The 26,745-nt window shown below is 44.9% G+C and overlaps 1 protein-coding gene across 4 annotated transcripts in view; it reads left to right on the top strand.

Annotated features, from left to right (window-relative positions):
* Positions 1 to 24,925, top strand: part of RERE (arginine-glutamic acid dipeptide (RE) repeats) — a 165,003-nt gene extending 140,078 nt beyond the window's left edge. The window contains exons 11-20 of one of the 4 annotated variants that reach the window (XM_014941439.1): positions 11,325 to 11,487; positions 13,821 to 13,913; positions 14,714 to 14,913; positions 16,167 to 16,328; positions 17,542 to 17,652; positions 18,581 to 19,965; positions 20,370 to 20,592; positions 21,631 to 22,354; positions 24,212 to 24,358; positions 24,583 to 24,925. In XM_014941439.1, the coding sequence (XP_014796925.1) occupies positions 11,325 to 11,487; positions 13,821 to 13,913; positions 14,714 to 14,913; positions 16,167 to 16,328; positions 17,542 to 17,652; positions 18,581 to 19,965; positions 20,370 to 20,592; positions 21,631 to 22,354; positions 24,212 to 24,358; positions 24,583 to 24,767 (3,393 nt within the window). In that variant the 3' untranslated portion in view covers positions 24,768 to 24,925. Of the gene's footprint in view, positions 1 to 11,324; positions 11,488 to 13,820; positions 13,914 to 14,713; positions 14,914 to 16,166; positions 16,329 to 17,538; positions 17,653 to 18,580; positions 19,966 to 20,369; positions 20,593 to 21,630; positions 22,355 to 24,211; positions 24,359 to 24,582 lie in introns of all 4 variants that reach the window. The other 3 variants (XM_014941438.1, XM_014941437.1, XM_014941440.1) reach the window with 3 other exon arrangements.
* Positions 24,926 to 26,745: the final 1,820 nt, after the last annotated feature.

Here is a 26,745-nt window from a genome sequence, read left to right as displayed (position 1 = left end):
TGTTGAACAGTGTGGTCCATTCGCCCTGAAACACTTGTCCACTCGTGGACTAATTGATGGCTTTTAAATGGGAGCTTGAGAGATAGCGAGGAATTTCTTTGTTAAATATTAAGAGACTCCAGTGTCTTCTCGGGTAAGTTAAGCAGGAACTTGCTTTGCATGATGGAAGCGCTTAACCATTTATTTCAAATATATTTTGATCAGTGAAATGTCATCCATCTTCAGCCCAGTGTGAATTTCCAGCTGAACAGAAGGAGAATTTGCTGAGCCACGTAGTGATTGTCTGTTTGAGCTAATGAGGAGCATGAATGTGTGGGAGTTATTTTATTGCCCCTTCCCAGTGAGAGAAAACCTTTCTAATTCTGATGAGCTTGAAGTCAGTATTTTCTATCATCCCTTCAGTGATGTGTCAGTGTCCTCCAGTGAGCCCCAGGCAGCCAGTGGAGTGTTGCAGAAATGCAGAGTATTGATTCTAAGTGACAATTAACGGGAAGTGGTTTGATTTAAATACCAACTTGCTTATTGCTGTGAAGTAACAGAACAAATAGAGCTAGCAGTTATAACACAGGAAATGTTTTGGTAAGTATAGTTTGATTCTGTTCGTAAAATTGTCATTGTGCAATAATAATAATAAAATATTTTGAAGGTAGTAAAAGTTTTTTCATAATTGCAAGCCAATTTAGCTGTGCAGAACTAAAAACCCGAACCAGCATAAATATACCTTCCTGAAATGCAGAGGGATTAAGTGCCCTGCTGAATAGTTGAATTAAATTTTATATACTTTGTTTAAACAAAAATTATGAAAGTAGAAAATGCTGCTGTCCTTGTGTTCAGAATGTCGCTTTCTACTCCAGCGTGCACATACACAAATTAGTCTCCATTTAAATTAATTCAAGCTGACACGCAAAGCACAACAGAACGTAGTCCAGTCGGGGATGAAATTACCAAAGTCTGTCAATATTTTTTGCTCGGTTTCAATAGCTGATAGTAGTTGATATAATTTTCAGCCCCTATATAAAATCCATAAAATAGAGGCACCGCTGTGGTTGAAAAACCCTTTTTCATTTTCTGGCAGCCATTACATGCTGCCAATACAAAAACATTTTTTTCTTAACAGTCCTTTCCCAAGCTCAAAAATGGATTTCCCCCCAGCCACTGTCATTCAATTATCACCTCAGGAAATGCATAGATATAACTGATGATCCCTTTAAACCATCCTGCAGTATTCCACTCCTCCCAGCTTTCATTTTTCTTCTCGCTCCAGTCATTAAACGTAACGTTGCCGATGTATATTTTATAGGGTGACCCTGACGGCTGTCGCTTTGAGGATGTGCAGAGATAATAAGATTGTGCATGTAATGAAGGGCAGATAAATAGAAAAATGTTTACGGGATGGAGGGTGGTAGTTTTAACTGCTTTATGGCTTGCTTCTCTCTCGTATACACACCCACGTGAACCACCACCGATACATCACATTTTCACTATTTAAAGGTATTACAGGCAGAGAGAAGGAGATCATTGTGATGTAGCTGGTAGCAGTGAAATGGTTTTTTTTTGTTCCACACCTGAATTCCAGCAATATGCAACCAAGAAACTTAATTACTGAGCTGGTACAAAAAGAAAGTGCGGTTAAAGGGGTGATGGATCGGTGCTTGGCACCTTCATTGAGAAAATCCTATTCCTTGTGTTGTGCTGCTAAATTTTCCACGTCAACAGAATTGATGGAAAAGCGTATGTGAAGGGGGAAAGACAGGATCCGGTGCGGACTGTGCTGAGCTCTGCCCAGAAAGCTTTTCTGAATATTTTGCATTTATTTGATCTGGGTATTTATCCCACTCTCCTTTTGGTCCTGATGTGTGAGCTCCAATATTGAGAGCTTCTCGTTAACGCAGGGCTGGCAGTGAACGATGTTGCCTGAGACACCTGGGAACCCCAGGGCTGAGGTGTGGGCTGTAAAATGGAACGCCAGGGTTGTTGCTGGGTCGAAAAAATAGGAACTTTTGGTCCTGATGTGTGAGCTCCAATATTGAGAACTTCTTGTTAACGCAGGGCTGGCAGTGAATGATCTGTCTGAGACAGCTGGGAACCCAGGGCTGAGGTGTGGGCAGTAAAATGGAATGCCAGGGCTGCTGGGTCAAGAAATTAGGAACTTCTCCCACCTTTGCAAAAGCATTTCATCTCTGTGCTTCAGAACTGCTTTGGGCTTGGTTGCCCTGGTCCATGTGCATTGTGTCAGGGTGTCAAGATGTAAGGGGAAAGGGGAAAAGGCTGAATGTTTGCATTTGGCAGGGGGAACAAGTGGTGCTGAGCAGTGGGTTGGAGGAACCCTGAGCCCCAGGAGGAGGAGAGGTGCCGTGGCTCCACGGGGGCTAAATGACATTCTCCAAGCTCTGTCTCTGCAGCAGGTGGTTCATATTCTGTGCCAGCTGAAGACATCCCACCAGTACTGAAGAACTGGGCTCTGCTGGAATGGGAGACCCCTCTGTGCTTCAGGCTGGGCAGAGGCTGCGGGAGGACGAGGTGGAGGGTGAGCTTCGGAGAGGAGGGGAAAAAGGTGTTAAATGGTTGGAGTTAAAAGTGGTCAAGCAAATCAGGAAATCAGAAATTTTGATAATCTGAGTTGCAAAGCAGAGCTGAGTAAAAAATAAATCCTTGATGAATGTGTGTAAGGCAAGCAGGTCCTTAACTCTTTCACTATTTTGATAACCTCTTAATTGATCAAGCGCCAGAGATCCCTGGGGGGTGTACCTGGTGACACCGGCAGTGCTTACGCAGTCCTGGAGAGCTATAACTGATGCTATTAAAGATAGGCTCTAATAATTAATAATGGATGCAGCCAACAGTCTGTGGGTTCCTGTGGGGATTAGGAACTCTGTTGATTAACAAAGAGGAGTCTCTGGAGGAAGAAGCCTTAATTACAAAAGCTTTCTTTTCATTCTGGCATGACATACAGCTGGAGAGAGGGTCAGCAGCTTTTAACTCTGGCAGAGGCTTAAAACAATGTGCTGGTTTGCTGGGTGTCTGTCTGTTAAAACTGTTAAAGCTGGTACTTAGATCCCCCCCAAAAATAATTCTTTTTTTTTTTCCTTTGAAAAACAAAGAATTGATAGAAAAGAAGAGATAGGAAGGGTAAACTCCATAGTATGCTAATTATCTTATTTCCTACCAGTATGTGCAATCTTAATTAAAAGCACTGGAAAAAGGTTAGCAAATGAACTACATGAAAATTGTGAGTTTGATGCGGCGCAGAGACATGTTTTTGGCAGTTTTTTCAGGCTACGGACAATAACATTTACATTTCTCTGTGGTTTGCTAAAACCATAAATCAAGTGTTAGGCATGAAACAAGAATATCCAATTGAAGCAGCAGCGGTTTGTATCGAGGGCAGAAGGAGCACTGAGCTGTGAGGACCAGTCCCTGGGATGGCACTGAATGAGGGTGCCTGAGCCTGCCCAGGAGGATGGGGCTGGAATTCTGAAGGAATTTTAGCACCTCACAGCCTGAGGGTAATCACTACAGTTGTGCTTCTCACACAGGATTGATCTCGGCTAATTTACAAATCTTCTGTGTCTTTGTTTCTATACGCTATAAAACCTAAAGGATGTGCTGAGATTTAATTTGTAAATACTTTGTTGGCTTTGTCATCAGGTGGTAGATGCTGTACAAGGGCTGAGTCTTACTGCAGATAAATGTTTGTTTCAAATGAGAGACTATTTCCATCGTATCCTGTTCATTCCTTTCCTTTTTTTCTCCCCACTTTACAGTCCCCATTCACTGACTTTTCTACTACTGATCCCATTAGTGGTCTCTTCCCATGTCCAGTTCCCGTGCATGAGTTTGCTGCAGGAGTTGGGTTTAGTTTGCCCTCACCCACTATGTTGGATTTTTTAATTATTTGTGAAGGAGGGCAAATAGATTCTCTTGGGAGAATTGCAAGAGTGATCTGTTTAGGTAACACAAAAAATAAAATTATTTTAGCGCCTTCACTGCTTGAGGAACTTTGGAGTGAAATCTTCAGGTTCCAAACCTGTTTCAGCACTATCAGTAGCAACACTGTTCTCTGATGACCTGTTGTCTCCTAGACCTGTGTCAGTGATCTGATCAAAAGCATCCTTTGTAGGAGATAAAGCTCGCTCTTCCTCTGGTCTGCAGAGGACTAAGCAGGGTGGCAATGCTCATTTAGCAGAAACAATTAGAAAGCATAAAGCTGTATCTGATTGCAGGTTTTTTCCATGACAAAATGAAATCCAGAAAATACAGATGGAGCCTCGGCTGGGTTCCCAGGAAATTCTGTGACTGTTCCTGTGTTGGGGGTGAATTGACAGCATAAAAAGCGAGGGAGTTAGCCTGGGTTTTTTATATACCTGTCTCCTTTGAGTCTCCCTTGGCCAGCCGGTTTTGCCAGCAGTTTCAAATAAAAATCGAAACCAAGTAGCTTACCTTGCTGTTTGCAGAACAAGGAAACGAGAGTATTAGGGCAGCCAATTTTCTCCTAAAATTGTAGGTAGAGTTCTTACCAGAGACCAGGGAGAGAAAGCTGTATAGCCATCCAAAAGATAATAAGCGGCTAGAGGAGCTGCTAGATAAAATGCCTACACTTTTAAAATAGGCCAGGGAACGGAGAGACCTGCAGGATATTCCTTGGAGAGCATCCCACGATTTTTAATGTGTTTTTTGCAGTGTTAGTAAAGTATTGCTTGGTTTTTAAAAGCCTCTCTTAAAATTTCAGTAATGTTTTAGATTATGCAGTATTCCTCTGCACCCAAGGTGGGCATTAATCAGCGCTACTGAAGAAGCTGCTGAGACTTATTGCTTAATTAGAACATGTGCAAACCGATTTGTCATAGCTGGCAGAGGCATGTAGACCAGGCTTAAAATTGTAAAAATGCCTGGGTTCAACTCTTCTGAGCTGCGCACAGCTGGTCTTTCTCTTCCCAGCTGCATTTTTTCAATAGTTTAACTTATTTAGCCCAAGAGGATAGTTTGGAATTTTCTCTCTCTGGGTATAGCCTTGCCATGGTCTCAGTCACTGTCCATCTTGGCGTGGTGGGCTGTGCTGCTCAGCAGGTCAGAGGACTTGGGCCATGGTCCTGCAAGCCCCTTATATGTTTGTGCCTCATTTTAGCAGTTTTTGGGCACGGAGATGTAGGTGACAGAAGGGGTTGACACCTTCAGCTTTGTCTCCCAGACCAACAGTGTGTGGGATACTCGGGGGTGGTTCTGTAACCTGGGTTGTCCATCTCCTCCACGGTAAAGTATTGCTTGGTTTTTAAAAGCCTCTCTTAAAATTTCAGTAATGTTTTAGATTATGCAGTATTCCTCTGCACCCAAGGTGGGCATTAATCAGCGCTACTGAAGAAGCTGCTGAGACTTATTGCTTAATTAGAACATGTGCAAACCGATTTGTCATAGCTGGCAGAGGCATGTAGACCAGGCTTAAAATTGTAAAAATGCCTGGGTTCAACTCTTCTGAGCTGCGCACAGCTGGTCTTTCTCTTCCCAGCTGCATTTTTTCAATAGTTTAACTTATTTAGCCCAAGAGGATAGTTTGGAATTTTCTCTCTCTGGGTATAGCCTTGCCATGGTCTCAGTCACTGTCCATCTTGGCGTGGTGGGCTGTGCTGCTCAGCAGGTCAGAGGACTTGGGCCATGGTCCTGCAAGCCCCTTATATGTTTGTGCCTCATTTTAGCAGTTTTTGGGCACGGAGATGTAGGTGACAGAAGGGGTTGACACCTTCAGCTTTGTCTCCCAGACTAACAGTGTGTGGGATACTCTGGGGTGGTTCTGTAACATTTCAGGAAGCAAAACCTGTGCCTGGGTTGTCCATCTCCTCCACACACCCCTTGGCACGCAGGTGTTTGAGCAGATGTTGTAACCAAGGCTGTTAAAGCCAGGGGATTTGGTGAAGGAGGGATGCGCTGGAGACAGTGTTTTTACCACAGGACTTTAGTAATAGGGAGCATTAGCTAAATTGAGTTGACTTAATAAAATCTTGATGTGTTCCAGAAAGATTGTGAATTCATTAAGACCACAGCTGGACAATCTGTTCCCCTCTGCTCTGCCATGACTAGTTTATAGCCATTGAAGAGAGTTGTCATTTACTTTTTTCTGTTTAATAACTGTAAAGCTATTCCCCTCCCCCACATTTATAGCCATTGAAGAGAGTTGTCATTTACTTTTTTCTGTTTAATAACTGTAAAGCTATTCCCCCACGATTATTTTTTTTTTATTTTTTTTTCCCTGGCAGAGCTAGGCTCTGGGGAAATTAAACAGCAATTATTATGTTTGCTCACTCTGTTATACCATAACAGATACTTGAAGGTAGGTTGATGTGTTTGTGTGATTGGCTTCCACAGGAGCAGCCTCCGCTGCAGCAGCGCTGTCAAAACCTCTCAAATCCAGAAATGCATCCCCAGTGTTAATCCTTTGTTTACCTAAGGCAAGACCAAACACAAACATGGGGCACAGCTTGTATTGTGTATTTTACATTTGAAAACTACTGATAAGAAGTGAGAAACCAGGGCATGAAGCAAGTAGTTTGTTCAGGGTATGGCAGAGCTGGTAAGGCCTGGCCTCGGGTTTTGGGCTGCAGAAGAAATAGGGGTGAGAGCTGTGGGTGAAAATGGTGGGAGAGGTAAGAGAAAGGTGCCACGTGCCGAGGAAATAATGGAATAAACACAGATGGACTGTGCTGGGGAGGATGCAGGCGTTGGGCACTTGGAGACTTGTGGCAGCTCAGCCCCTGGAGCTGAATGGCAGACACAGTCTCTCTGCCACGTACTCCTGCAGGAGGGGATTTGAAACGTTTATTTCTCTTTAAAAATAATCCCTAGAACAGAGCTAAAAGGAGATGAAGCGTGACTTTTTTCTATGTAGCTACAACACGAGGTGAAATGGCCTTGGCAGGAAAAGGCAAGAGATTGGAGGAGCTGTGAGCTGCGGATGTGTTTCGGAATTGATGGAAGCTGAGCCATGGGTTTTAGTGAAGAAGATATCCCCTCTGTCTTGTGAAACTTCAATAATGCAGAAGTAGATGTTCTCAAGGAGAGGTGGCATTAAAAGCTGGAATAATGCTTCTCATTTTGCTTTATATACGTGTTTGATAAATTGCTTGGGACAGTTATTCAGATGTTAGCATAGCAAAATGGAGTTGTGTTTGCAGAAGAGGGGTGGTGTTGTATCAGGTGGAGGTGAGGCTCTTACTGTGAGCAACAAAGGAGATTGGGAGAGAAATGAATCTTCTCCCCACGCTGATGAAAAAAGCTGTTCCTTGATGGATTTGATCTGGGAGGGTGCTAATAGCACCTCTCTTGGATGTGGCACAGCACAGGAATTAGAGCTGCTCATCTGAGGGGTGGTGACGGAGTAGACTTGTGGGTCACTTTGTTGGGACCTTCCTTCTAATGTTGGATTTATTGATAATCGATACAAATGAACAACGGTGTCAGCAACATCAGTATCTGGGGTCTGAGAGATGAGATGGGTTTCTGGGGCAGGAGGTGGCCCATTAACTGTTTTGGAGAAAGAAGCAGCAACTTGGACATGGAAACCCTTCCTGCTGGAGAGTTGTCTCCAAGTACTGGCTGTATTGCCCCCAAACAGCTGGAAGGTTACGATTACTCCGATTCATTAGACTGGGAGCTTTGCTGAAGAATGGGTTTGTGTGTGCTATGAGGGACGGCTTCATTGAATATTTGTGTTTCTCATTTGCATATGCATTACAGGTCATCCGTGTAGGTGCAGCCATCTGAAATCTTGCTGCTTCCCATTGGAAGTGGTGATAAGCTGGGCTATGTTTATGTTTTGTTGTGAGGCTTTGCAGTGGTGGTTCATGCTGGTTTTGTTGGTGATCCCACAGCTTGGGTAAACAGGAACGTGTTACTGCAGGGAAGAGAAGAGGGTGAGAGAAGCAGGTGGGTGGTGCTTATTGCAAAAGGAGATGGTCTCTTAACATCAGATGGTCTGTGCACTTCAGGCCACTGAGCTGGAGCAGAGAGTGATGGACAAGGTCACTGTTTCCAGCAGCAGGTTCAGCTTTCCCTGACCTTGGCTTGCAAACCTTGGGTTTCCCTTCCACCATCCACCGGAGACCTCACCACAGGGAGTAGTTGCTTCAGGGGTCTCATCCCTTCCTAAATTTATCTCTGGAGGGGGATGTCACTCTTAAGTTGAAGGAGTATAATGATGCAATGGAGGATGATTCAGTCTGCTTCATTTTACAGGGTTTTAGTTCGTGTGTTGTTAGCGATGGCCAGTTCCTGGCACAAAAAGCTTCAGAGAAGACATACAATATACTTGCAGGTTGTTAAGTTGGGGCTGTTCCCCCCGGGTGTAGACGTGTTACCCAGAAAATCAGATTGAGAGGAGGTGCTGTCAGCCCTTCCCCAGCAAACAGCACAGTCCCCCGTGCTGGTCCCAGTGACAGTCGGGGATGTGGGATGTGTGGGCTGCGAGACCTGGCGGGGAAGGGAGAGCGCCAGGAAGGAGATGATCATTACAGGCCATTCATGTCAGCAGCATTTATGCTTTTCTGTTTGCTTGCAAGCAAAACCAGCAGCTAATTTGCAAGGCTGCCTTTTGTAAAAGGGCCCTTTGATCAATGCCTGCCTGTGTTAAGGTTTCAGTAGGCTATTGATTTCTGCAACCGCTTTTGTTCCCTGAATTTATGTGCGATGGGTTTCGGCAGCGCACACTCTGCATGTTTGATTAAAGTTCATTTGACTTCGCTTGCAGGGAAGCTGGGAGCTGTTTTTACTCCCTGTTTGTAGAACCAAAAGCTTTCCTGACTTATTCCTTTGTGCTCAAGCTTCTGCCACCCGTGCCGTCACCGCTGTACGCTGCTTCTAATCCTTCCAGCCTCACTCCACTCCAGCATTTAATCCCTTAGGTAGACAATATAATATTGGATAGCCAGGCAGCTAATAAGATGTGGTGTGGAATTTTTTTCGGTGTGGTACACGTCTCACCTTGTGTCTGTCTGTAACATGAACATTCTTGGGGGTTGCTTCCTTCCCCTCTGACGTTGGTGTCTCCGCCTGTGTCAGGGGGCTGAGTCACAGACCCAGCTGTGGAGCTGGGAGGTCTGATGGTGAATGTGAAAAGCAGAATATTCTCTAGTCCTTTCATCTACCCAGATTTCATCGATGGGGTAAAACAAGCTGATGAATAAACTTGTGTTTCATCTTTATCTGCGTGCAGTTGTGACTGTAGCCTTGGGGGGTCTCAGGAAGAAAAGCTTTATCGTCATTGAAGTTTGTATTTTTTTATAAATATACACCATTTATTTATTTTTTAAGTTTGGTTTATGATGTAGTACATGTGTTAAACTTCCCTTGGGACCTGATGGGTTTGCGATGTGTAAATAGAGCTCAAATAGGATCCCATTTCCTATTTTATGATGGGAGGAAAACAGATTGGTTTGCACTCTGCTGTTGCCATATGTCAGAGGACGCATTAATTCACTGACATAAAGACATGGGATTTACTGACTTGCTCCTTGGTGCTGACACCTCAGATTTGATTTAAATGAATTTATAGGTAAAATGTGGCTGGTTGCATTTGCAAAAGAACTTTCTACCTCTGAAAAGCATTGCATAAGCTTTTCTGCAGAGCTTTATCTGCTGCCTGGCACAGGTCGGATTCCCGGTTTGACAAACAGTTGTGCTGGGTGGACTTTGAGCCCACTTAATGGACTGGGAGTAAAATGGTATTTCTAAAGCAAACACAGGCGGTTGAACATGCAGCAGCAGGGCAGGGTGCTGGGTGTCAGAACTTGGTGTTCTTCCCACATCGGACAGAGCTCGAATGCTCATCGCCAGCCTGCACACATTTTCCTTTTAGATTCTCTCCAGGAAAGAGATCTATCTCTCTGTTATGTTTTGTTTTTTTTTTTTTCAGTAGGGCTTTTGTCCTTCAAAATCAGCAGTTGTAGGTACTGATTAATTTTTGCCCACTTAATCCTTCCTCCTCCTAACTCTGTATCACTCTGAAAACAGCTTGGTAGGAATATTGTTGAGGTCTGTGGTGGAGATCAGTGGCATCAATCCCAGCCTACAGCACTGCAGATTAAAAATGCATCTCTTCTGTCTATCACCAGAAATCAAGGTTGTGGTTGTGTTCTTTTTCTGGTGTTCTATTTTTAAATTAGGCATTGGTAAAATTCTTAAGTGTCTTAAATGTCAGCAGTTAATGTCTAGAACAACATCCTCCTTTTGTCTTTCCAGCCTTTCGGTGGTGCAGATGTTAGTTGTGGCTGTAATTGCTTGTTGAGGCCCTTGGGAGAGTTTGGATTAAGGGTGTGTCTTTATTAGCATTAAGGTGAGTGATCTGCCCCAGTCCAGGCTGCAGGATTTCCCCCCGGAGGGAGCAGGCTGAGGTTATGTTATTTGATCACCTCAAATGTAGTTCAAAGAAACCCTTTTTGTGGGCGATTCAGGTATGTTTGTTCTGATGTTGATTTTTTTTTTCAAGGGGCTGGTTAGAACTTCTCCGTTTTTTCTCTTGCAACTTGAAAGAAACAACACCTTTTACCTTAGAGGCAGACAAGTTGCCAGGAAATGATGGGGTTTCAAAGTAAGAGAAAAGAGATTAAAACCACATGCTGTTCTTTAGTTCGGCATTACATCCGCTAGTTTGAATGGCAGCTGCTCCAGTTTTTGAATGTAAGCCAGATCCGTGATGCTGTGGAATTATCACTCATTTCTCTAGGTGTGCTTTTTTAACTGCTTAATTAATTTAGATGTGGGCATATATATTCAAATTAAAACACGATTTGCTGTAGTAGGGGTGAGTTATGGTTATAGACTTCTTCTTGAATACTGTTCTAACTTCCAGCTTCTTAAACAGGTATATTGAAAAACATCTGTACGCAGAATGTAGGTTGACAAAATGGCAGTATCTGTTTGAATTGATCCCTATTCTTTCTGTAAACACCAGAGAATTCTTAGCAGTTACCAGTTATTTGTTCTGACAGCTCATTGAAAGGTGGTACCTGTCGGGACGCGGTGTCACCAGGATGCTGACAGCAAGGCAGGGGAGAGCAGCATCCGGGTGGAGGCTGGATACAAACTGCCCACCCTCTTCTCTCTCCGAGGAGAGGAGTGAGAAGGCATCTATTTACTCCTGTTCCTCCCCTGCAAAAAGCAAACCGAAAATAATGAGGATTTTTTTCTGTCTTAGCTAAAGAATTCTTTTGTCTGGCTGAAATGCATCATGAAGCTTCCTCCAAAAATACACGTGCACACGTAGAGGGAGGAAAAGGGAGGAAAAAAGCTGACAAGTCAGATTTGCATGCCCCTCTAACATACTCCTTCTGTATTTGCAGGGAGAACTAATCACCTTCTATTACTATTGGAAGAAAACCCCTGAAGCAGCAAGTTCTCGAGCCCACCGTAGGCATCGAAGACAGGCTGTGTTTCGGAGAATTAAAACTCGAACTGCTTCCACTCCAGTCAACACTCCCTCCAGGCCCCCCTCCAGTGAATTCTGTAAGTGGAAGCTAAAAGCAATGCATTTATCTTTGTTTAGATGCAGGGAGCAACAGTAATGTAATGGTGCTGTACCTTCAAGGGAACGAAGCAAGGAAATGGAGTTCAGGCAGTTGCCCTCTCCTGTTCCTATACCATTATCCTGGAATGTGGTAGGCGTCTTTGATCATAGTGCTTTGTGCAGTTTTTAAACATAAAAGCATCCTGTAAGGATGGAAATATTGTCCTGGTACTGAATTTTCTTGCTCTTTTCTTGGGTTTGTGTTGTATTTTCTCCAGGGTTATTACAGTAATGGGAATTAGAAAATGCAAAAAAAAGCGTAAATGCAAAAACTTTCATCCCTTTGGAAGGCAGTCCCTTCCATCCATACTTGGTGACCCATGCCTTCTCCTTCAGACTCTGTGCTGCAGCCAGCACTGCTGTATCTTAATGAATCTTGGAAGAACATTGACCTTGTCTGAAGCAGAAGTGTCTAAACAAAAAATTAATCACCCAAACCACTGAAATGTACTGCATTGCCAAGGGTTATGATTAGTCGTGTCCATGTGGATGTGTAAACTTTTCTCCTTACGTGAAAGGCTTGTGTTACCCTGTGAGTTTTAAGTCTTTCTATGGACTAAACCCAGCACGTTCCACGTGCCTTCTAAGGAAAAGGGACTATGTAGAAGGCAGAAATTGGCAGAATCTTATTAATATGGGGGAGGTGGAGGATGTGGTGAGCAGGCAGGAGAGAGAATTCTGGAGAAGGGGTGCCAGTGAGGTGGTAAGAAAGGGCTGTTTGCTTCTCCTTGCTGAAACTGATTGGATTTATTGCCCATTTCTGTGTGCACAAGAGTTGAGGGTCTTGAGTTCACAGCTCGATCCAAGATACTCAGCACTTCAGAGCACATGTGCCGGAAGGAGCCATCCACATGGATCCAACTGCAGGATGAGAATAAAAATCAATTAAGTAAAAGAAAGCAAGATCTAGCCTGGTGTCAATTTTGCAGTAAGGGTTTACACACCTGCAAGAATTAATGTAGAAATTATAGTAGTGCTAGGAGCTACTGTTATTAAATGGGACCCTGTGTTAATTTGAAGGGTAATGAGTTGATGACAGACGCTAATGGCAAGTACTGTAGAATCCCTCCCTCTCTATAACCTGCCTGTATTACAGAGTACACTCTTGGAACCTTTAGAAAAACAGTATTCTTGCGTCAAGGACTTCTTTTCTAATTAAAGATGTGAACAAAAGAAGCCACAGGGCTTTCTGCTTGTGACAAATTACAGGCCTGCTCTGTTGTGAATTTCTAGTGGTGGTGCTAGAAAAACGCAGTACTCTCAATAAGAAAGGATTTACCTCCGAGTTGGTTTAGAAGATAGGTAAGATACAGTTTTTGTGATGTCAGCAGTTTTTCAGTGGTTTAGATGGTGCTATTTATCTGAGAGCCTTGTAATCTGCTAATTTCCTGTGCATTGGTTTAGAAGATAGGTAAGATACAGTTTTTGTGATGTCAGCAGTTTTTCAGTGGTTTAGATGGTGCTAATTTCAGCTAATTTCCTGTGCTCTGCTTGCCACAAAGTGACCCTTTCAGTATTCTCCACTTCTTCAAAATGTGACATTGTTGAAATGCAAGTTTGCCACGGGTTAAAACTCTTTAAGGAGGCTTGCAGTAAGGATTGGAAAGTGGGTACTAATCTTGTAGTCCCTCTCATCCAAAAGAATCCCAGCATGTTTTTCAAACAGGTATGTTATACATAAGCATTGTTCCTTCCACCCACAAAACACATCTAGCTCTTGGGTTAATCGTAGCCACTGTCTAACAGTGTGTAACAGCAGTTCCCATTTGGTTTGGAAGATGGAAGTCTAAAAACAAAAACCAGAAAAGCCAACGTGGTATCAAAAAAGCCACTGTGGTCTGTGGAATCTAGTAAAGTAGGATTTAGGTATAGGATACTTGATTTTAAATTTGACCAGGGTCTAGAGATAAAGCTTCTTTCTTTTGAAAATTGTGCTTGCGGAACGCAGCCTCTCTAAGCAAGCACAGTGTTTGAACGACAACCTAACTGGAAAAGTACTGTGTGCTGAATGAAAAGTTCTGTTAATTGTATCACTTGGTGCATTCCTGGAATCCTCCTTTAATCTGTAGACTGATGAGCTTTGGCCTTACTTAGTTTGCAAAAATCAAAAATAGTGGCCATCCAAGGCAAGGTAGGTTGTGGGAAGTCACAAAATCTGTGCTAGAACTATTATTATCAGTGGTTATTTTAGTCAAGTAGGAAGAAATTGAAAATCCTGCTGAGTTGTTTCTTTTCCATTTTCCTCCACTTCCCTTGTTCTTTACTTACGCAGTGGATTTGAGCTCAGCCAGTGAAGATGACTTTGACAGCGAGGACAGCGAGCAGGAACTGAAGGGCTACGCCTGTCGTCACTGCTTCACAACCAGTAGGCACCCCATTCCTTGCTGGATTTCTCTCCTTCCTGCCACTGCCTATTTAATGCAGGTTCATTCGAGCAAGAGCAGTTGGTGTGCACGTACAGCTGTTCAAAAAAGTGGGGGGTTGAGTCAGCTAAAACAGGCAGCGTTCCTAGCGGGGTTCATCCTGCTTTGCCATTGCAAATGAATATTGCAGTGACAAAGGAGCACCTTGGGAGATAGAAGTTTATACAGGAAAAAAACATCTACATAATCCGTAATCTATATAATCAATTTGTGATAGAGCAAATCAGTATTGGACTGTGACTGTCACACACAAAACTTCTTTATGCTGCACCAAATCTCTTTCGCAGCAGCCCCGTTCCTGCAGGTTGTCTGATATTTGGGCACGTGCATGGCATGGGAGTGTGAGCCCCAAAATAGGGAAGGAAATGAGTTCATGGCTCACTTCACTCTGAGAAACCACAGCTTTGGAGAATAATAGCTGCCTGTTAGCTCCCAGGTAGAGCAAATAAGGCTTCATTCTTTGTTTTCAAAGCTGTAGTTGTGTCAGTAAACAAATAGTTTGTAAATTGAATATTGAAGATGTGCACTGGAACAGACTAAGCCAGGAACAGGACAAACTTTTCCTGAAATTTCTCCAACTTCGTTGCCCATAGAAAAGCAGCTACTTTCCTAGCTGCTTTTTTTTAATAATGCAACGTGTTTGTGCTGAGAAAAAATTGCTTTTTTTAATAATGCAATGTGTTTGTGCTGAGATACCTGGTACACTGCGTGTTTCTAAGCTGTTGCTTTTCCTGCCCCAAAGCCTCCAAGGACTGGCACCACGGCGGCCGAGAAAACATTTTGTTGTGCACCGATTGTCGCATTCACTTCAAAAAATACGGGGAGCTGCCGCCCATCGAGAAGCCTGTAGACCCTCCACCCTTTATGTTTAAGCCTGTCAAAGAGGAAGATGATGGACTTAGTGGCAAGCATAGCATGAGGACAAGGCGGAGTCGAGGCTCGGTAGGCTTAACACTCTTGCACTGCAGCTTATTCTGTGAAGAGGTGGTGTGTGGAAGAAGGTAGTCAAACTTCAAAAATGATGCTTTTTCTATCTTGCTTGTTTGCTGAGATATGTGCCTGCTGCTGCATTTGTCTGTGCAGGTGTGAGATTTGCTGAGGCTGAAGCTTTCCTTGGAAAAGGAGCTGAAATGTCTCTTCTACAAGTTCTAGTAAAACTTGTTATTTCCATGTTTTTAATGACTGGCAGTGGACTGTCACTTTAAGGGGGCCTCTGACCAGTGTATCATTACAGATTTTGTACTAGCATGTGTCCTTCTTCCAGCTGGATCTGTCAGAGGTAAGCCCTTGGGCTTATTTTAAGGAAGAGTTTTGAAAAATTAAATGCTATTCGTGTGGTCTCCTCATGTTACTGGAATTAAAAATCTCTTCCCTGCAGAAAAGCATAGTTTGCTTCTCTGGTCAGTTGCTCTGTCACAGAGTTTTTACTTGGGGTGAAATGCTGGAAGCCTTGCTGTGACTTGTGATCACTCTGACAGCAGCTCCAGTTAATTTGATGTTTGCTTTGGGTTTGGGCTGATAGAAAGCAGCAGATATATTTCTTTTCCTTGCCCTCCCCCTCTGTCTTTCTGATCAAGATGATAAGACCATCGCTTCTAACTATCTTGTGAGGCTGCACTGTCAGGCAGGATTGACGTCATTGTTTTTATGGTAGCCAGTCATCCAAAAAAACTGCCAAAACTGGGAGGGAAATGGCATTAATTATTGAAATACTTTGCGATTCCTTATTGCAGAGCAGGAGCACGCTGAAACTGTGGCTTTAGAAACTGGCCTTGGCTGCTTGAATGCCAACAGATAGACTATGGGGTTTTTTTTAATGGAACATGAGGGTCTTCTCCTACCTCATGTGCTCTGTGTGTGTTGCTGCTTGTAAATGTGCGTGCATGCGTTTTATGAAGACAATTTAGCATGCAAACAGCAGCAGCTTTGGAACATCTTTCTCCTGTTGACATTTCTAGCAGATGCTAGTAAATAAAATAATCAGGTTTTGAGCAGACAAATTAAGGATTTGTCTCCTTTTCAGTCCAGATGAGCTTTCAAGGAAAAACTGTAACAATAGTAAATGCTTTTGGTTTTTCATTTTTCAAGCTCTTAGGCATAGATCGAGCGCTCCTGCTCTGCTGTAAGATGGAAAAAAGTAAAGAGGTCGGACAAATGCTGACTGTGATACCCCTTGGTTTCTGTTCCACAAACAGATGTCTACACTACGTAGTGGTCGTAAGAAGCAGCCAGCCAGCCCTGATGGTAGAGCCTCACCCATTAATGAAGACATTCGTTCCAGCGGCCGCAACTCTCCCAGTGCTGCCAGCACCTCCAGCAATGACAGCAAGGCAGATTCCGTGAAGAAGTCCACCAAGGTAAAATTTTCCCATTTTTTTTGGGTTAGGATGGGACACCTGAGGCCTCTGCAGTCGGGGAAATGAGCTGCAGATTCTGGGAGGGCAGGGAATCTCTCGGTGACCTAGAAATTCCTACTTGTGGGGATAAGCAAAAAATGTAATGGTGCATCTGAGTGATGCTTTGTTCCTGCACGCGAGGATGGGTAGTGATAGAAACGATTAAAGTATCCCCACGTAACCTTACTGCCCTCATGATAAATTAATCCTTCAATTTCAGATGCAAATGCAGGCATTAAGCTCATGGAAGTAATACAGATCAGAAATGCTGTATTTGAGACAAGTAGACAGTTTTGAGGATTTTTTAAAGCGGTACTTAATCTTTGTTTACAAAGGAATATGAATATGTAGTAATTGAGACTACTTCTGTTACTGTTTTTCTGTACGTATATTTGCTTGATTTTTCAGAGCAAGCTGACAGTTTAGTCTGTTTAAATGAATAAGTGCCTTTCCAAGAGAATACTGAAGAAACAAAGCCAGATGAAGCAGGAAGGGTTGCCATTGAGCAATGTAAATTGAAAAGTAGCAAGCTAAAAATAAATATTTTAAAAAGAAATCTAGTCAAAACTGGATTACGAAGCAAGTTTTCACATGCTAAAACTGACAACTTAGCATAATTTGAAGTTAGGTTAGATAATTATGTGATTTATAAAGCTGTCCCAGGCCGTGAAAGAAGGTAGTAATCTTCTAATAGCCGCTCACTGTTAGACCTATATTTGAGAGGGTATAAAAATATCTGTCTCTAAATATCAGGAGTAAAGCAAGACTTCTATCTAGTAGAAAGAGGCTTATTCCCTGCCTGTCTGCTGCAGAAAGCCTTGCTCCATCCTCTGTTAACAGCTCCTGTTGGTCTCCATTAGAAGAGTATCCTGGGCCAGTAGATCTGGTGTGAGTTTCTGGTGGACTTGATTCTGCAGAGCTGAAGACAACTCCTTTGTTTAAAATAATCCTTCACTTCCAAAGCTCGAAACCACATCTGCCTGATGAGGAATGCTTTACTCGATGGAACTTGGATTGTTGTTAGATACTATCTCAACTTGTGATCTGTTCTCTTGCTCCATAGGAATCTCTCTCGTTTATTTGTATTAAATATGGTAGCACTGGCACATGCTCAATTTTTTTTTGCATTTGTATCACTGCTAACTGTTCTGTTCTGCTTCCTTTGTGGCAGAAGATAAAAGAAGAGGTGTCTTCTCCTCTCAAGAACTCCAAGAGGCAGCGGGAAAAGGCAGCTTCGGACACAGAGGAACCAGACAGGTCCAATGCCAAAAAATCCAAAACTCAAGTGAGTCACACAGAGGAATATTTTCCCTTAAAGGAATAGTTCAAGAGTTGGGGGGTGCAAACCCAGTAACAAACCAAAAACATGAAATCAATTTAAGCCACAGCAAATTGTAACTTAATCTGCGGTTGGAAAGCAACCCATGTTATAATGTGTTCCTTCTGTTGAAAAGTAGTGGGATTATATGGGGTAAGTCCAGAAGTCTTTTTTTTGTTGTTGTTGTTTTAATATCAATTATAAACCATATAGGAGTATATTTGGATTATTATCCACACTCCTTACCCCTAGTTTTTTTTAAATGAAATTTGTGTTTTCTTCTTCTGTGGCAAGTTAGATGACCACCACTGGAGTTGTCTTAATTTAATGGTATCAGAGCTCAATATAAATAGTTTCAGGATGTCTTTTCAGCTCTGTGTACCCGACCAGGTTCACTCTGTGCACAGGATTTGGGAATTTTGGCACTGAGCTTTCCATGTTACAGAACCACAGAATGGTTGAGATTGGGATGGACCTGAAGGTCACGTAATCAACCCCTCTGCTTGGGCAGGGCCACCTAGAGCTGACTGCCCAGAACCACATCCAGATGGCTTTTGAGTATCCAAAGATGGAGAGTCCAGAGCTTCTCTGGGCAATCTGTTCCATTGCTTGCTTGCCCCTTCTAGAGAAAAAGCATTTTGTTACGTTGAGGCAAAACCTCCTATATTTCATTTGTGCCCATTGCCACCAGACACTGCTACAAAGGGTGAAAGATCACACTCTCCCTTTGGATATAGATGTTGCCTGTGCTGTTTTAAGCCCGGTGAGGTTCAAAGGGTGGTGCCTGCACTTGGGTTTGCACAGGATGTGTGACAGGTTGCACCCTTTGGCATGCCCATCACGTTCTCTGTGCAGTTTTCTCATGCACGGTGGTTACTCTCCCCCTGTCCTGCAGGAGATCAGCCGGCCAAACTCCCCCTCCGAGGGTGAGGGCGAAGGTGAGAGCTCTGACAGCCGCAGTGTCAACGACGAGGGCAGCAGTGATCCCAAGGACATTGACCAGGACAACCGGAGCACGTCACCCAGCATCCCGAGCCCTCAAGACAATGAGAGCGACTCGGATTCATCTGCTCAACAGCAAGTGCTGCAGGCGCAGCCCCAGGTGCTTCAGGCACAGAGCTCTTCTGGCCAGGCTCCTCCTCCCACGCCACCCATATCAGCCCAGTTACCAGCATCGCTGCCGGCAGCATCTAGTGCTCCTTCAGCTCCACCACAGGTCTCGCCGTCGGCGTCCCAGCCCCCCAGCCAGCCCCAGGCCCCCGCGCCGCCCCCTCCTCACTCGCACATCCAGCAGGCCCCCGCTTTGCACCCCCAGAGGCTCCCATCTCCTCACCCTCCCCTGCAGCCTTTGAGCGTGTCGCAGAGCCAGCCCACCCCTGCCTCCTCACAGCCCCACTCGCAGCCTCCGCTCCACGGCCAGGCCCAGCCTGCCCCTCACGGCCTGCAGGCCCAGCCCCTCCTGCCTCACACCGTACCTTCCCAGCCCTTTTCCCTCCCCGCTCAGTCATCTCAGTCTCAGGTTCCCCTCCAGACACAAGCACCATCTCACTCTCACTCCGCTCTCCAGGTGCAGGTGACACAGCCTGTCCTGCCGACTGCCACCTCTCTGCAGCAGGCTCAGCCTCCGCGGGAGCAGCCCCTGCCCCCTGCGCCCATGGCCATGCCTCATATCAAACCTCCCCCTACCACCCCAATCCCTCAGCTCCCCACTGCTCCGTCCCACAAACATCCTCCTCATCTCTCTGGCCCTTCTCCCTTCTCAATGAACTCCAACTTGCCTCCACCGCCTGCTCTGAAACCTCTGAGCTCCCTCTCGACCCACCATCCTCCATCTGCACACCCTCCTCCTCTGCAGCTGATGCCTCAAAGCCAGACGCTGCAGTCTTCGCAAGCCCAGCCTCCTGTACTGACACAGAGTCAGAGCCTTCCCCCACCTGCTAATCACCCCCCCTCTGGACTCCATCAGGTATCCTCCCAGCCCCCCTTTTCTCAGCATCCGTTTGTCCCAGGAGGCCCACCTTCCATCACCCCTCCTTCGTGCCCCTCCACTTCCACGCCACCCACCGTGCCTGGCATCCCACTTCAGACTTCCATCTCCACATCAGCGGGTTCCAGTGGCAGCGTGCCAGTGGTGACAGCCTGCACGCTACCCCCTATTCAAATCAAAGAAGAAGTCCCAGATGAAGCTGAGGAACCAGAAAGCCCTCCCCCTCCACCCAGAAGTCCATCACCAGAACCTACTGTGGTGGATACACCAAGTCATGCGAGTCAATCAGCCAGGTAAGGAGGTCGCCAGCAGTGCTTCCATATTGCACTTTGGTTTTCTGTGTACCTGGGCACTCCCAAAAGCTGTAAAATGAGCTCCTGTGGGAGCTGGGTGTGTTCCATATATGCATCTTCTCAGCCTCTCTTTCTGGTGTGATTTTGCTCTGGTTTCTGGAAAGGTGCTGTTTCAGCCAGTATATTCAGAGAGGGTGTTACAGTTTGTAATTGTGAGAGGGGTTTTATACTCTGCTTGTCTCTGGAGTAATGTGGTACAGTTAATTTTCTCATGCCTTTCAGGGAAGCTGGTAGTGCTATTGTATAAGTGTGGAGTAATACTTTTTTTTTTGACATATAGCTCTTAAATCCCAGGCTCTTGCATCTTTCCCAGGGCTAAGCTCTTTCTGTTTCATTTCTTTCAGGTTCTATAAGCACCTGGACCGTGGCTACAATTCATGCTCAAGAGCAGACTTATACTTCATGCCTCTGGCAGGATCGAAACTGGCCAAGAAGAGAGAAGAGGCCATTGAAAAGGCCAAAAGAGAAGCGGAGCAGAAAGCCAGAGAAGAGAGGGAAAGAGAAAAAGAAAAAGAGAAGGAAAGAGAGAGGGAGCGGGAACGTGAAAGAGAAGCAGAAAGAGCTGCGGTAGGTTTATTTGTAGCAAAGAGCTGTTTTGAGAGAGTTGTGTTGGTAGGATCTGCCCTGGATGGTGACTACAGAATGCAGGTCTCCAGAAGTGCTTTAAGGGATGTGCAATCAGGTATTTGTGAATATGTGTTTTAAGTGAAGGCCAACCAGCTACAAGCACCTCTTGGGCTGCTGTGACTTTTGTCTCTTTAAAGGAAATGGGGAGTTTCTGGTCCTGGTCTGTTTCTGGTGTGCAGGAAGCCAGCACAGCTGGGGATAACTAGCCCATGTATTTACATTTACTTGCAGTAGAAAAGCGCTCTCCAGATACAGTGAATGTCTTTGTGTACCTTGTACTGCTGTGCAGGCACAAATCCACTAGAAAAAGGGGATCTGAAGGCTTTTTTTAAATTTGAAGTAAACTTAATTAAAGTCATGTACTTGTTTTTTTATGGGGATACCTGAACTCCATCATTGGTAAAGAGCTAACGCAAGTAATCCATTTTTCTGTGGCCTGTTGGAAAGGAATGATTACTTTTGGGCCCACAGAATTGGTATGTTGGTAATACATTATTGATGCTGAAAAGAAAAGGTGCTAAAGTCTTCCTATTCCATAGTATGTTTCAGAGATCTGAATCATAACTAGGTGTTTCTGTAGGATTATAAAATTCAGGACATAGCATCTGTCCAGTAAGGGATGTGTCATCTACAGGGACTTTGCATTATTTTGGGGATAGGGATCCTTGGGCAATTGCCTGGGTAAACTGTGCTTCCTGCCCTCCCCAGGAGTGCTGTGCTGCCTTTGTGCAGGAGGGGAGAGCAGGATGCAAAGTCCTGATGTGGAAGGAGTGGAATTTGTTGTGTTGCACATCATGGAGATGAGTTTCCTTTGGTTTAGTAAGTTTTAGGATACAAGTGAGTGTGGAGAGGACAGGAAGAAGACACTGCCAATGAGGCTGGTGGTCTGTGGTGACAGGTACCATCCAGCTACGTTGCCCGTAGCTGTGACATGTACCAACTAGTTAAACTGAATTTCTCTTCCCCCGTTCTGTGCAGCAGAAGGTATCCAGCTCCTCCCACGAAGGCCGTCTCGGAGAGTCTCAGCTCAGCGGGCCAGCACATATGAGACCTTCATTTGAGCCTCCCCCCACGACCATTGCTGCTGTACCTCCTTACATCGGCCCGGACACACCCGCTCTACGAACGCTGAGCGAATACGCCCGGCCTCACGTCATGTCGCCGACGAACCGCAACCATCCTTTCTTTGTCCCCCTGAACCCCACCGACCCTCTCCTGGCCTACCACATGCCCGGCCTCTACAACGTGGATCCCACCATTCGGGAACGAGAGCTGCGAGAACGGGAAATCCGGGAGCGAGAAATCCGGGAAAGGGAGTTGAGAGAGAGGATGAAACCTGGCTTTGAGGTGAAGCCCCCGGAGCTGGACGCTCTTCACCCGGCTACCAACCCCATGGAGCATTTTGCCAGGCACGGTGCACTGACTATTCCCCCAACGGCAGGACCTCACCCGTTTGCTTCCTTCCATCCGGGTTTGAACCCTCTGGAAAGAGAGAGACTTGCACTGGCAGGCCCCCAGTTACGGCCTGAAATGAGCTACCCCGACAGACTGGCAGCAGAGAGAATACACGCCGAGCGGATGGCTTCGCTGACTAACGACCCCTTGGCACGGCTCCAGATGTTCAACGTCACGCCTCACCATCACCAACACTCACACATACACTCGCATCTACACCTCCATCAACAGGATCCCTTACATCAAGGTGAGCCCAGGGAAAGGGGATGGGCAGTTTCCTGGGGAGCCTCTCTCCTGAGCTGTTTAGCAGCAGTTTGCCCCAAAACAGGCAGACTGGGGCTCCAATTCAAGTAGCAAAATCCCTGTTTTCTTGTACGTGATACAACTTTTGTAACTGAAACACAAGCAGTTATTTTTTGGGAAGGTGGACCAATAACAGTGCTAAAGTAAATGATGGTAACTGTACAGTGATCTCCATTGAGACTCTGACTCCACACTGTCACTGTGAAAGGTTTGCTGTTTTGTTTTTTTAAAGCTCTGGAGTCCTAGAGCAGCACCTTACAGTGGTGTCTGGTGTACACTCCAGTGGGTGAAGGGAATTCACTAGGAGAGAGGTGATGGAGCTGGTAACACCACTAATGCTCACGGCTGTTAGGAGTGAGGGAGCTGAAGCTGGTGTTTCAATATAGGAGCTGGGGAAAAAAAAATTAGGAGAGAAAAACTTCATCTCCTTAGCCATTTGACATGCCCACCATCTGGCTTTAGTCGAGCTGAAATTCTCTGTCACTATTCTCATGATGAGCCATCTGAATTTATGGGTTGACATCTTTTTAGCTATGGTGTGTTCTTATGCGTGGAGTTTTTTTCCCTCGAGTATTTAATAGTCTGAAAAATGAATTGGTGCCTTGCTCATTTCTAAAGCCAGCTACGTGGTTACTCCTCTAGAAGTCTGGAACCTGGAGTCTGGAAGATGAGACACTAAGCAGAATTTTCTAATTTTCTGGTGGCAGACTGGGGAGAACATAGCAAGCAAGGCACCAGGTGCAGTAGCTGTTAAGTATGAAAAAAAAAAAAGTTCAAGTACTTGAAGTGCAGCTTCTGGTGCATCTGGCTACAAATGTAGTGTTTGTGCAGGCAAATATAGCATACTTAGCCTTGGAGCAATGTGCATTAAATGGAGCTGGGATGGCTGCTTTTTGGAGCTTGGGAGGAATTTGAGTGCTGTTGCAGAAGCCAAATTGTATAGTGAGGAAATCAGCAGGGTCTTGTGAGATTGTTAAGGGGCAAGGGGTTACAGGTAAGAGATGGTTGTGCTGAACATCAGCATCCTTCAAGCTGTCAGCGTTGGTTGAGACTGACTGCACAGATTACAGAGTGGTGCAATTGGAGTGGGTTTGCATACCCCACTGATAGCAGAAGAAATTTGTCATAGATCGTGTCTATACAGGGATTCTGTTGCCAGGTAAGTCACTTACCACTCTGGGCAGGTGAGTTTAGATACTCCCCAGTTATTTATTCCAGACAAAAAGATGGCTAGTACATCCTCACTCTGTCGAGCAAGAGACTGGCACAGACAAAGCCAAGTCAATTCATTTTCAAGTAAGTCTCTCTTACCTCTGTTCGAAAGTAATTTGGCCTTAATTTTGGATGGCAGGTTAAAATAGCGTTAGGGGCCTGAGCGTCATCTTTTGGCCTCTCAAGTAGTATTGGTTAAGTCAGAAGGATGCCCAAGTGCTTCTGTACTAAATGTCACTAGTGATCCTTCAATTTTATGTGTGTGAAGGGGAAATCGGAGAGAGTTTTGGAGAAAATCTGTCTAAATGTTGATCATCTTTGTTGTTTCTCCTTATTGCCTGGTGTATTTCTTGTAGAAATTGAAAGCCCTGGGTTGTTGCTTTAACAATTAAGACTGTTTGGTAAGCAGATATCACTTGAAGATAGAAAAGTGGGTTTCAAATTGGATGGAGCTAAAGCTCCTGGTAATTACATGCCAGTTAGGCCAAATGCTGATCCAGCTCGAGTCCAACAGGGCTTTTGATCTCCCAACAGTTGAGCGATGCTTCCCAAAGCAGTTGATTGCTTGCTTTCTTTCCTTCTTTTAAAGGTTCTGCAGGACCTGTTCATCCGCTGGTGGATCCTTTAGCAGCTGGACCCCATTTGGCACGTTTTCCCTACCCGCCTGGGACCATCCCCAACCCATTGCTAGGGCAGCCACCTCATGAGCATGAAATGCTCCGACATCCAGTCTTTGGTGAGAGCATTTTGTGGTCCTCTACGAAGATTGTCTCTTGACCTGGACTGTTGCCTTCAGGGTTGTAGCATTTCCTGGGAGGGGAGTTGGAGAAGTTGAGCTGTAACTTGGGTTGGTTGATTTTTTTATAAAAAAAAAAACCGCAAACACAATAAACTTCCTGGGACAACTCTCTGCAGAGCTCATAGCAAACAAGTGTCTAAAAATGAGCAATTCTCTCCTAGGTACTCCTTATCCACGAGATCTGCCTGGTGCCATTCCACCTCCTATGTCAGCAGCCCACCAACTGCAGGCCATGCACGCCCAGTCAGCAGAGCTGCAGAGACTGGCCATGGAGCAGCAGTGGTTGCACGGGCATCCTCACATGCACGGTGGTCATCTACCAAGTCAGGAAGATTATTACAGGTGAGAGGTGCAATGAAGGCTTTTGGAGACTCAGGGGTGCCACAGCTTCCTTCGTCTTTCACCACATTATGTCCCTTTTTTCTTTGGAATTACTGCCTTTCTTACTGTGTGCTGAGTTACTGTCCTGATGCAGTAATTGAAGATGTACCAAGACATTTGGGCATAGGTGATAGGGCAGATGGGAAGCAAGGTCCCAATTACTGGCACAGGATGTAGACCAGTTGAGTCTTACAGTGCCAAATTACCTCTGATTGGGATTTTCAGCGTGATACTACGATTGCTTCTTCCACATCTCTCTCTTCCTTGAGAACAGCAGAGGAGGGTGGGTAAAAGCTTTATGAATGAGAAGAGGGGAGGAACTCAATAAATCTTAAGAAATGACTAAAGGCAGTAGGAAGTTGAAATGTATGAATAATACAGATCCTGCATCTCCAGCTGAGAATTCCTAGGCGAATCATGGGAGTTTTTTCTCCCCTGAATGCTCTGTGGGGTTGATAGCAGAGTGGTTTTCTTCTTGGCCCACCTTATTTTCTGTCTGGCAGTGACCACTGACAGCTAAGAAGAAAAGGCCACCAGCACCAGGCAAGGGTCATTCCTCATGTCTGTGGGTAGCAGGGATATGTAAGAAGCAGCGTATTAAAACACCTGCTTTGTGCTGCTCTCCTCTGATGTGTCAGTCCTCCCTTCTGCCATCCAGAAGTGCCTGCTGGCCTTGTGCCACGGGGGCAGCCGCTCTGCCCGACGCTGACTGTCATATCTGCAACCACAGACAGAGCTAAAGCTCGAGGAGCTGGCACTAGTGATCTCTCTCCCATGTAAGGATCGTGTCTATACAGGGATTCTGTTGCCAGGTAAGTCACTTACCACTCTGGGCAGGTGAGTCTAGATACTCCCCAGTTATTTATTCCAGACAAAAAGATGGCTAGTACATCCTCACTCTGTCGAGCAAGAGACTGGCACAGACAAAGCCAAGTCAATTCATTTTCAACTAAGTCTCTCTTACTTTTGCTTGAAAGTAATTTGGCCTTAATTTTGGATGGCAGGTTAAAATAGCGTTAGGGGCCTGAGCGTCATCTTTTGGCCTCTCAAGTAGTATTGGTTAAGTCAGAAGGATGCCCAAGTGCTTCTGTACTAAATGTCACTAGTGATCCTTCAATTTTATGTGTGTGAAGGGGAAATCGGAGAGAGTTTTGGAGAAAATCTGTCTAAATGTTGATCATCTTTGTCCTTCAATTTTATGTGTGTGAAGGGGAAATTGGGGAGAGTTTTGGAGAAAACCTGTCTAAATGTTGCTGTTGCAGAAGCCAAATTGTATAGTGAGGAAATCAGCAGGGTCTTGTGAGATTGTTAAGGGGCAAGGGGTTACAGGTAAGAGATGGTTGTGCTGAACATCAGCATCCTTCAAGCTGTCAGCGTTGGTTGAGACTGACTGCACAGATTACAGAGTGGTGCAATTGGAGTGGGTTTGCATACCCCACTGATAGCAGAAGAAATTTGTCATAGATCGTGTCTATACAGGGATTCTGTTGCCAGGTAAGTCACTTACCACTCTGGGCAGGTGAGTCTAGATACTCCCCAGTTATTTATTCCAGACAAAAAGATGGCTAGTACATCCTCACTCTGTCGAGCAAGAGACTGGCACAGACAAAGCCAAGTCAATTCATTTTCAACTAAGTCTCTCTTACTTTTGCTTGAAAGTAATTTGGCCTTAATTTTGGATGGCAGGTTAAAATAGCGTTAGGGGCCTGAGCGTCATCTTTTGGCCTCTCAAGTAGTATTGGTTAAGTCAGAAGGATGCCCAAGTGCTTCTGTACTAAATGTCACTAGTGATCCTTCAATTTTATGTGTGTGAAGGGGAAATCGGAGAGAGTTTTGGAGAAAATCTGTCTAAATGTTGATCATCTTTGTTGTTTCTCCTTATTGCCTGGTGTATTTCTTGTAGAAATTGAAAGCCCTGGGTTGTTGCTTTAACAATTAAGACT

The sequence above is a fragment of the Calidris pugnax genome, unplaced genomic scaffold (assembly GCF_001431845.1).
Source record: "Calidris pugnax isolate Ruff unplaced genomic scaffold, ASM143184v1 scaffold82, whole genome shotgun sequence".
In the NCBI taxonomy this organism is placed as follows: domain Eukaryota; kingdom Metazoa; phylum Chordata; class Aves; order Charadriiformes; family Scolopacidae; genus Calidris; species Calidris pugnax.
Note: the sequence above shows the minus strand (reverse complement) of the source record. Positions and strands in the feature narration are given on the sequence as shown.